The following is a 10,570-nucleotide window of genomic DNA, read 5'->3' on the forward strand; positions in this document are numbered from 1 at the left end:
ATCTGGCGGGGGCGGGTTCAAGCGCGGAGCTCGGCCCCCGCTGCAGCCCGCCGGGCCCGGGCGCACGGCTGGGAGCGGGGCCAGCGCTGCGGGGGGGCGGCGGGACCGGCCCTGCCCGCAGCCCCCGGGCCCGCTCCGCGCACGCCCGAGGTGCAGCACCCGGCCTTGCACCCCGAACCCCCCCGGTTTGCGGCTTCCACGGCCCGGGCTGCACCCTGCACCCCCTGCTCCTGCCCGCCCTGGGATGCAGCCCCCAGCTCACCCCTGCACTCCGCTCTGCACCTACTTCCCCCAGGAAGGCACCCCAGTCTGCCCCAGCCCTGCAGTCCCCGCCAAATCTGCAGCCCCAACCTTGTCCCCCACTTTCTGCTCCCCACTCCCCCTCGGTCTGGTCCTGCACGTCCAGTCCCATCCCTGGATCCACAACTCGTATCCCAGCCCTGCGGCCACATCTCCTCGCCTTCTGCTCCTGACCCCTGCGTGTCACAGCCCCGGCACTGCGCCCCGATATTCCCTGCATCCCGCATCCCACATCCCGCCGCTTCCCAGGGGCTCAGCCTGCCGAGGGGCAGCCGGGCACCCCAAGCACTGCGGCAGCGTGCCCCCCTCCGCAGAGAGCCCTGCATGGGGGGACAGCCCCAAAACAGGGCGAGCGGCCGGGGGGCCCCGGGCCGCGGCGGGGGCCGGGCTGCGGCGGCCGCGTGGCTGCGCGCGCCCGCGCGTGGCTGCGCGCGCCCGCGTGTGCCTGTGCGCGCGCCGGCGGCTGCGAGTGACACCTGCCGTCAAAGCGCCGCCACTTCAGCCGCCGCGAGGCCACCCGGCCTGGGGACAACCGGCACCGAGACCCTGGCACCGAGACCCAGCCGCGCTCGCCGCCGCACAGAGCTCCGAGCTCGGCGCGCTCCGGGAGCCGGGGGGAATGTCCGGCCGCCAGGAGCTGGGGAGCGCTCCGAGAGGTGGCCCTGGGGACCGGGCACTTGAGCAGGAGGGTGCCAGGGCTCCAGCATCTCACCCGGTGCCATATGGCGGAGCTGAAGCTGCCCAAAGGGATGCAAAGGGAATTGCTGGCTTTGCTACCTGATCCCGCTGCCAACACACGAGTGCATGCAGCTCCCTGAGGTGACTGGGCAGGGGATAGAGCCAGACGAGGTAACAAGATTGGTGGCCACAGGTTGTCCCAGCCACTGCTGACCGCCCCGGCAGCAATGCTTGAATGCAGTTCAGCCCCTTCTTTCCTCTGAAATCCCCAAATCTTCCCCTTTTGTCCTCAGGAACCTCCTGCGTTCAGGGCCTGACTCATCCCAGTTCCAGCCACAGCTGTTCCTGGGGAAAATCTCTGCTCCCTTCCTTATCTCCAGCCGTTGCTTTGCTTTCCCACCAGCGGACGAGCCTGGGCTGTGTTTTGCTAGTTAGCCTGATATTGCAAAATGTGCACTGCAAAGCCATGACGTCCAATAAACTTAAAGCAAATAAATAAAGCCCGGAAAACTGCTCTTGCTCTCTTTCCCCACGCCGTCCTCAGCCCACACAGTGTGGAGGGGCTGGGAACTCGCAGAGCATCTGCCTGATTCCTCTCCAAAGTCCCTCTACCTCCCAAGTAAACAACCAGAGCTCCAGTGAACAACAAGCCAGGCTTTAGCAGGCTTTGTGCTTCCACGTTTGCCCCATCCCTGTGCAGATCCCGTGCGGCCATGGATGGTGCCGGCTCCCGCATGAGCTTGGCTGACAGCCGGGCCTGGCCACGGTGCAGCTCCCCTGACGTATCAGCCATATGATGTTTTCCGGAGCCTGGAATAAATAGGCTTCGGAGCGCGCATCCTAGTGAGCGGGCGGTGAGCTCTGCGGCTGCGCGGCTCCTGCCCCCTCAGCGCGTCCACGGCAGAGGTGAGGCCACAGAGCGGCTTGTCCCGGGAGGAGAGCAGCCGGAGTGTCCGCTCCAGCCCCTCCTAGGCTCCCGACGCGCTCCTGGGTTCGTCCCTTTGCAAAGCCCGAAGGTGCTGGGACTTCTCCTTCCCTCTTCCCTGCTCCCGCTGTGCACTCAGGCTCCTGGGACTCCTGGGTCCCTCACTGAGTCGCCCCATGGCCCCACTTGCCCTCCTTGCATGCAATGAGGGGATACTCCTTACGAGCACACAGAAGAGCATTAAAATCTCCTGGAAAATCTCCGCAGCTCCCAAAGGTGCCGCCCCGAAGGCAGAGCTGGGTTAGCACCTTCTCAGCTCTGCAGATGAGCCCAGTGCCCTCGCCAGAGGCCAGCCTGGAGGAGCTGTGCTCCCTTATGGACTCCCACATGTCCTGCGTGTTGTCCTCGGGTCCCTCCCAGCTGGGTGCAGACCCTTGCAAAGCACCCGTGGGTGCTTGCAAAGTGCGTGCAGCCGAGGCCAGGCAGGATGAGGCCAGGGCAGCAGGGCTGCGGTGCAGTTCAGAGCCTGGATTCCCTGGCTCGTGCTGGAGGCCGGATGCACCCGGAGCCAGGAGGCTGAGCAGCGGACCAGGGGGTCCCAGCGTGGGCCCCCGGGGACACCGGGGTGCCAAGGTAAGGTGACCAGGGCGGCAGGGCCACGAGCGAGGCCGCGGCGACCCCCGTGCCTGGCGCACGAGGTGTCCGTCGCCTCCAGCTGTGCGCACAGCTGGCTCCCCACTGCTCCATGTGGGCACCCAGGGGATTTGCGCGCTCTGTTTGTTTTCCTGCGTCCTTGAAAAGTTTGGAGTTTGCGTGTTCCCGGTCAGGGGTGGGAAAGGCTTCCCTGGGCCGTGTCCGTGGGAGGAGAGCCGACAGCCCTGCTGTGACCATGGCATGAGGTGGGGCTCCATGGAGGGCATGGGGGTGCCCGGAGGGTGGCACTGCAGAACCCAAGTCACTGACGGCCCCCTCAGGAGCCTGGGATGCCTGGGCCCACCCCCTGCAACATGCCCTGTGGCACGGCAGGATCACAGCTCCCACTCGGATGCTGCTCACAGCCTTTGGCTATACTTTTAAGGCAAAAGAAGCTTGTTTCTTTAAACGTCATTCTTTTTTTTTTTTTTTTTTTTTTAAGCTTATTTTCGCACTTGGTTTTGGCAAAGCTGAGAAGACTAAGTGACAAACCAGCTGTCCCGGCACAGGCTGCGGCGAGGCGGCCGCCACCGCGTGTCCCTGCAGATCACCGAGTGTCCCACGCGCCCGCCTGGTGCGAGTGTCCCCTCGGGCAGTGGCGACACTGCATGGGACGAGGGGACACTCCAGACCTTCTAGGCCCAGTAGACGGGGAGGACGCTGCAGAGGACATTGGCCGCAGTGCTCAGCAGGGAACGATCGCCCAGCGGCTCCGAGAGCGCCCGCTCAGCCTGCACGGACAGAAGGCCCCGTGTCACCCTTAGGGACGTGGCACCGTGGTGAGCGTCCCCGCCCATCCCGGCGCTCACCTGCCGCCGCTCGAAGGCGGCGGTGACGGCGTCCAGCCCCTGGATGTTGTTGCGATCCATGCGGGTGACGTAGCAGGCCGGGTGACGCCAGGAGCGGTAGCTGATGAGCAGCTGCGCGCGGGGGGACCCCGGTCAGCTCTGCCCTGGGCGTCCCCCGCGCCGCCGCCCGGCCCCCTCCCCGCCGCCTGCTCACGTGCTCGTAGTCGTAGATGACGGTGGCCGGGCCACCGGTGCCGCTGTCCACGTAGAAGGTGGCCGCTTGGTCCTGCACCCTCATGGGGAGCCACGGCCAGGCCAGGCTCCCCTCCAGCGCCTGGGGACACGCGGGGGGTCACGCGCCGCGTGGCGCCGTCCCCCCCGCAGCACCCGCGCCTTACTCACGTCCTCGGTGCGCGGGGCCGCGCGCAGCCACATGAGCAGGAAGCCGACGACGATGATGGCGAGCAGCAGCGAGACGAGCACGACGAGCAGCAGGCAGCGGCAGTGCAGGCAGCCGAGCAGCTTGCGGGGCAGGGAGCAGAGCAGGCGCGGCAGGAAGCAGAGGCAGCCGCGGAGGCAGCCGCAGCCGCAGCCGCCGCAGCCGCAGCCACCGCAGCCGCCGCAGCAGCGCTGCGCGCACCGCGGGCAGCACAGGCTGCAGCACGGCAGGCAGCAGAGCTTGCAGCAGGGCAGGGCGCAGCAGCCGGGGCAGCAGCAGTGCCGCGCCGCGTCCTAGGGACACGGGGGACGAGACGTGAGCGTGGGGCCTTGGGGCACCTCCTGGCGGGGACAGGGCTGTCCCCGGTGCCACCCTGCCGCGGGTCACAGCGCTCACCGGCGGCTCTTCGACCACCACGGGCTTCATGCTGCTCTCCATGTCTGCTTCCTCCTCCTCCTCCTCCTGCTGCCAGCCCAGGCTACACGGGCAGGGGTCTTTATACGGAGTGCGGGGCTGCAGGAGAGGGCGGCGCGGGCGAGCGGCCCTGCTCTTCACCCCTGTTTGCCCATGGACTTTCCGGAGCCCTTTCCCCTGGGAATCGGCTGCTCAAGAGCCCCCAAGGACCCTTGTCCCCAGTTGCGGAGCCTCTAGTCTCCTCGCGAGCGGAGCCAAAGCAAACGCGGCGGCGGGGCCGGCCCTGCGCCAGCTCGGGCACCTGCCGCTGCTCCGCGTGGGCAAAGGGCACATGAAAGCGGGCAGCCGCACCGCAGCCTGGGGTCGTGTCCCCACAGGCCGGCCTGGGCACGGCTGCTCCCGGCTGTGCCCACACGTGGGTCCGCTTGGGAAATCGCTGTGTCGGGCACCCCTGGGTGGGGTGCGCAGGGTGTGCAGGGTGCACGTGGTGCACGGCGCTTCCGTCCCCAGGCTCTTGCCCAACCCTTGAGCCCCTCGAGTGCTGCCAGCCCTGGGGTCACGAGCTCCGTGGGAGCCCATGGGACCTTCCTCCCCCTGTGCACCCCCTTGGCCAGTGCCTCGCTGTGACAGGAGCCCATGGGGGTGGCGGGGACATGGGGGACATGGGGGTGGCGGGGAGCAGAGTGTCCTGGCCCATGTCCTCATAGGGGGTACGTGCTCCCCGCCAAGCACCAACCCCACAGGTGCCACCAACCTACGGACACGGGCCCCTCAGAGGTCCCTGGGGACCAACCCCCATCAGCACCCACAGCAGGTGCCGCCACACCAGACCCTGCACCATTTCTCCTCCCAGGGCCTTTTTTACTCCTTGCACCACTTTGATTCCCAGTTTCCCCATGCAGAAGCCCTGCTGGACGGCCTTGGGCTCCAGGACACGAGGGCCAGCGAAGGGGCCACGATGCCCCATGTGTGTTTCACATGGCCCTTGGCCAGGCTCCTGTGGGAACGTGGCCCGTGGTGGCTCCATGCCATCCACACGAGCCTGGTGGGCAGGCTGATGGGGACAGGATGCTCTCCAGGAGCAGTGCCACAGTGGCAGGAGGGGAAGGGGACAAGTGGGGAAGGATGAGAACCACACCTGGGGACCGGGGGACACTGTATGGCACAGGGAAACACGTGACTCAAAGCACAGACGCTCGTTTATTGCGAGTGCCACCAGCCGGGGGTGGCAGTGTGGCCGTCACAGGGCCCTGCCGAGGCCACCGCCACCGCGCACGGGCTCAGGCCGTGCGGGAGGAGACGCGTCCGTGCAGGAGGCAACACCAGGAGTGCTCCTAGGCCCAATAGACGGGCACGGTGCTGCAGAGGACATTGGCCGTGGTGCCCAGGAGCGAGCGGTCACCCAGGGGCTCTCCGGGGACCCCGCTCTCCTGCTGCTCGGCCTGCATAGGGACACCAGGGCCATGGTGGCCAGCGCGGGTGCCTCGGGCACCGAGCCGGGGCAGCTCTGGCCCCCAAGCCCGGCCCGGCGCTCACCTGCCGGTGCCGGAAGGCAGCGGTGACGGCGTCCAGCCCCTGGACGCTGTCCCGGGCCATGCGGGTGACGTAGCAGGCCGGGTGACGCCAGGAGCGGTAGCTGATGAGAAGCTGCGCGCAGGGGCACCCCGGTCAGCTCTGCCCTCGGGTGCAGCCCCTGCCCACCACAGCCACCCCAGTGCCCCGGTCCCCTCCCGCCGCACCTTGCTGTAGTCATAGACCAGCATGGCCGAGGAGTTGAGCCCGTCCCTCACGGCGAACGTCCCCGTCCTCTCCCGGCTGCTCACGGTGAGCTGCTGGGCCGGCCCGTCCCCGCGCAGCCCCCCGATGCTCATGCGCAGCACCTGGTGGCGGGGGGCTCAGGCCGGGCCGGGCGGGCAGCAGCGCCTGCCGGCACTGCCCGGTCCCGCACGGTGCCACCGGCCGTGCCCGGGGGCCCTCACCGTCTCGGCGTGCGCCTCGGCCAGGTGCAGCCCCAGCAGCAGGACGCAGGCGACGACGGCCACGCCGAGCCCCGCGGCCAGCGCCACCCCCAGCAGCCACCTGAGCTGCTGGGGGACGCAGGGCGGCGGGGGGGCGGCCGAGTACCTCTGGGGACACAGGGGGTGAGCGTGGGATGCCGCCCCACGCGGCCCCGGTCACCTCCCCGGGTGCCTCCTTACCGGAGGGGCCTCCTCCATGAGCGCCTCTTTAGAGTCGCTGTCCATCGCGGCCCACCGCGGCTCCGTCCCCCCACCAGCCGCTGCCAGGACATTTATAGGGGCGGCACCGCGGGCAGGAGGCCAGGGAAGCTGCCAAGAGGCCACTTGTGCTGTTTACAGAGCTCTCCCCAGAGCCCTGGGGCACAAGAGCTCCCAAGGGCCCTTCTCTGAGGCGGCTGGGCCCGTGCCAAGGCAAAGAGCAGGGTGGCAGCGCCTCATTCCCTGGCACCCGGCCTTGGCGTCACACCTCTAAAGCCACCTCCTCCATGCCAGGAAGAGGGGGACAAGGAGCAGGGAGCCAAGAGCATCAGGGTGGCCCGTGGAGCGGGCACCCACTGCAGCTGTGGCACCAGCGCAGCACGGTCAGCCACGCGCGGTGCCTGGGACGGGGCCGCTCAGGCCACCTGCCACCGATGAGCTCAGCGCCGCCGCGGCCGCTGCGGGCCTGCAGTGTTCGGGCTGGGCTCACCCTCGCAGCGCCAGGACCCCGGGCTCTGGCCAAGCCCCCAGCCCTGGCACACGTCCCCGTGTCCGCACGTCCCTGTGTCCACACGTCCCCGTGTCCGCACACCAGCGTCACGCGCGGTCCCAGGCCCGGGCACGGATGCCCGCGCTGTCACTCAGCCGCCGCATCCCCCCGCCCCCGGCTGGTCCCTCCCCGCCGCAGCACGGCAGCATGGGGCTCTGCAGAGCAGCGGTGCGGGCGCCGGCAGCCGCCACTGTCACCAGCAGCGCGGCCCCCGGGCACTGACAGCTCCGCGCAGCGCGGGGACAAAAGGGCTTTGCTGCGCGGCCGGACACGCGGCTCCATCCGCTGGGCGCAGAGCAGGGCTCGGGCAGTGCCATGGGGCTGTGCCGGGGGACAAGGGCCCCCGGGGGCTCTGCTTTGCTCCTGCTGCTGGCCCTGGGCTCTGTCTGGCTGCCCGCGGGGGCCCGGCGGCCACCTCGGCCACCGCCCTGTCCCCCGAGCTGCTCCTGCACCCGTGACACAGCCTTTTGCGTGGACTCCAAGGCCATCCCCAGGAACCTGCCCCCCGAGGTCATCTCGCTGTGAGTACCCAAAGTGCCAGGGACAGGGAGGGGACAGGAGCTCTGCACGGGGTGGGGGAGAAGGCGCCAGGTCTCTTCCCCTGGGGCATCCATCAGCGACGGAGGGCGAGGGCTGCAGCCCTGCCCTGCTGCACTGCTGTGACCTTGGCCACCGGCGCCCCAAGGGGACAGGGCTGGCAGGCGGTGGCACAGGGGACCGCAGTGGCACAGGGGAGGCACCGTACATGTGTGCGCACATATGTGTGTGCAGGCGTGTACGCATTTAAGTGTGCATGCTTGCATGTGCATGCAGATGTGTGTGTGCAAGCATGCATGCAGTGCGTGCAGCTGCATGTGTGTGCAAGCATACGTGCATTTAAGCATGCACACTGACACGTGCATGCAGTGTGTGCATGCAAGCATGCATGCAGCCTGTACAGCTGCGTGCACATGCATGCGTGCATGCAGTGTGTGCAGGTGCTGCGGACGTGCAGCAGCAAAAGAGCAGGCACTGCCACATTTCCAGCCGGGCATTGGCCCCTGATCACCACATGTCTTGGTGACACTGGCAGCTGGGGGCCTTGGTGACAGGGCCAGAGCTCGCAGGCACGCACGGGTCCTGTGCCCGGCCCTGCACAGCTCCGAGCGCCCCATTGCCGCGGTGCCAGGCGGAGGCAGGCGGCCAGGCCGGCTCAGCAGCTCCGTGTTGCCCGCAGGACCATGGTGAACGCAGCATTCCCGGAGATCCGCGAGGCCGCCTTCGCCCACATCCCGTCGCTGCAGTTCCTGTAGGTGGGCGCCCGGCTGCGGCGCCAGGCTCCGCGGTGCCCCCGACTCGGTCCTCACCTCTCCCGCCTCCCCCGCAGGCTGCTCAACTCCAACAAGCTGGCGCTCATCGGCGACGGCGCCTTCGCGGGGCTCTCGCATCTGCAGTACCTGTGCGTGGCGGGCGCTCGCGCCGGGGGGACGGGCACGGGGGCCGCGCGGGGGCAGGCGCCAGCATCTCCTCCTGCCCCCAGGTTCATTGAGAACAACGACATCCAGGCGCTCGCCAAGGGCACCTTCCGCGGCCTCAAGTCCTTAACCCACCTGTGAGTAGTGGGGGGTCCTGCGTGGTGGCCCCGTCCCCACTGCCTGCCGCGGCCCTGCCCACGGCCCCTTTCCTGCCCCCAGGTCTCTGGCCAACAACAACCTGCAGACGCTGCCCAGGGACCTCTTCAAGCCACTGGACATCCTGAGCGACCTGTAAGGCCCCCGAGCCCAGGGCCACCACGCTGCGGTGACAGGGCACGAAGCCAGTGGCTCGGCCTGGCTTGGGGCTTGGGTTTGCTGTGCTCGCTCGGGGTGCTTTGGGGACAGCAGGTGACATGGTGGCATCTCGCGTGTCCCCCTGCATCCAGGGACCTGCGTGGCAACGCGCTGGCCTGTGACTGCAAGATCAAGTGGCTGGTGGAGTGGCTGGAGACGACCAACACTACGGTGCCCGCCGTCTTCTGCAGCAGCCCCGGGCAGCGGCAGGGCCAGCGCATCCGCGACCTGGCGCTCGCTGACTTCGAGTGCATCACGACGGGTACGGGGCCGCGGGCCGGGCGCCGCCAGTGCCAGGCTACCCGCGTCCTCACAGCAGCCTCTCCCCACAGACTTCGTGGTGCACCAGGTGCTGCCCTTCCAGGCGGTGTCGGCCGAGCCCTTCACCTACGCCAGCGACCTGTACCTGGCCCTGGCGCAGCCCGGTGCCAGCAGCTGCACCGTGCTCAAGTGGGACTACGTGGAGCGCAAGCTGCGCGACTTCGACCGCATCCCCGGTGAGGCGGCCGCGGGCTCGCGGGGAGGGGGTCCGGCCCACCCGCCCCCCCCGTCCCCTGGGTGACGTCCCCCTCCTCGCAGCCCACTCGGCGGTGCACTGCAAGCCCATCGTGGCGCACGAGCAGCTCTACGTGGTGGTGGCGCAGCTCTTCGGGGGCTCCTACATCTACCGCTGGGACACCACCGTGGACAAGTTCATCAAGATCCAGGACATCGACAGCCAGAAGACCCGCAAACCCAACGACATTGAGGCCTTCCAGATTGAAGGCGACTGGTACTTTGTCATCGCCGACAGCTCCAAGGCGGGCTCCACCAGCCTCTACCGCCTCAGCCAGAACGGCTTCTACTCCCACCAGGCGCTGCACGCCTGGCACCGCGACACCGACGTGGAGTACGTGGAGAACGAGGGCAAACCGCGGCTCATCATCTCCAGCAGCTCCCAGGCGCCCGTCATCTACCAGTGGAACCGGGCGCAGAAGCAGTTCACGCCGCAGGGCGAGGTGGGCGACGTGCTCGACGTGCAGATGGTCAAGCACTTCAAGGTCAAGCGGGACCATTTCCTGTGCCTCAGCCGCTACATCGGCGACTCCAAGGTGGTGCGCTGGGACGGGCCGCGCTTCGTGGAGCTGCAGACGCTGCCGTCCCGCGGCTCCATGGTGATGCAGCCCTTCGCCGTGGGTCAGCGCCAGTACCTGGCGCTGGGCAGTGACTTCTCCTTCACGCACGTCTACCTGTGGGAGGAGGAGAAGCAGAAGTTTGCCAAGTTCCAGGAGCTGTCGGTGCAGGCGCCGCGCGCTTTCCGCTACGTGCCGGCCGCCGACGTGCAGCTCCTGCTGGCCCCCAGCTTCAAGGCCAACACTCTGGTCTACCGGCACGTGGTGGTGGATCTCAGCCTCTAGAAGGAAAAGAGGGGCAGCCCGCCAGCCCTTTCACAGCTCCTTCGCCCACTTCGCTGTGCTGACCCCATTGGGAGCCCTGGGGGAGGCCTGTGGCCCCAGGCGGGAGCTGGGGGCTGTGGTGGGCTGGGGGCACAGCTGGGGCCAGGAGGCCAGGCACTGAGCTTGGCGGGATGTTCCTGGGAAAGCAGGATGCCCTCAGGAAAGTGGGATGCTCCTGGGAAAGCAGGATGCCCTCAGGAAGCTCCCAGGAGTGCAGGGTGCTGCCAGGAACGCGGGATGTCCCCAGGCAGTGCCACCAGCTGCAGGAAAAGGGCTCGTCCTGCTCCCTGTCCCTCTCCCTGCATGTGCAGCTGCCCCTGCTG

General features: G+C 68.3%; 3 protein-coding genes across 3 annotated transcripts; 1 reads left to right on the forward strand and 2 right to left on the reverse strand.

Annotated features, from left to right (window-relative positions):
• Positions 1-3,203: 3,203 nt before the first annotated feature.
• Positions 3,204-5,204, reverse strand: LOC112949880 (pulmonary surfactant-associated protein C-like). Its single transcript, XM_026042339.1, has 6 exons — positions 5,047-5,204; positions 4,220-4,301; positions 3,772-4,014; positions 3,599-3,709; positions 3,406-3,516; positions 3,204-3,327 (listed from the first exon to the last, which is right to left on the reverse strand). Exons 1-6 carry the CDS (start codon positions 5,202-5,204, stop codon positions 3,232-3,234), a joined length of 801 nt encoding a protein of 266 aa, XP_025898124.1. The 3' UTR covers positions 3,204-3,231.
• Positions 5,205-5,571: 367 nt separating this feature from the next.
• On the reverse strand, positions 5,572-6,480 carry SFTPC (surfactant protein C). Its single transcript, XM_026043029.1, has 5 exons — positions 6,436-6,480; positions 6,217-6,363; positions 5,977-6,117; positions 5,774-5,884; positions 5,572-5,679 (listed from the first exon to the last, which is right to left on the reverse strand). The coding sequence occupies exons 1-5, from the start codon at positions 6,478-6,480 to the stop codon at positions 5,572-5,574; spliced, it is 552 nt and encodes a 183-aa protein (XP_025898814.1).
• Positions 6,481-7,166: 686 nt separating this feature from the next.
• On the forward strand, positions 7,167-10,327 carry LGI3 (leucine rich repeat LGI family member 3). The gene is made up of 8 exons (XM_026042898.1): positions 7,167-7,524; positions 8,220-8,291; positions 8,370-8,441; positions 8,523-8,594; positions 8,677-8,748; positions 8,904-9,073; positions 9,144-9,308; positions 9,391-10,327. Exons 1-8 carry the CDS (start codon positions 7,319-7,321, stop codon positions 10,206-10,208), a joined length of 1,647 nt encoding a protein of 548 aa, XP_025898683.1. The 5' UTR covers positions 7,167-7,318; the 3' UTR covers positions 10,209-10,327.
• The last annotated feature ends 243 nt before the right edge of the window (positions 10,328-10,570 follow it).

This window comes from Nothoprocta perdicaria, unplaced genomic scaffold (assembly GCF_003342845.1).
Source record: "Nothoprocta perdicaria isolate Ctin4 unplaced genomic scaffold, notPer1 scaffold_103, whole genome shotgun sequence".
NCBI lineage: Eukaryota > Metazoa > Chordata > Aves > Tinamiformes > Tinamidae > Nothoprocta > Nothoprocta perdicaria.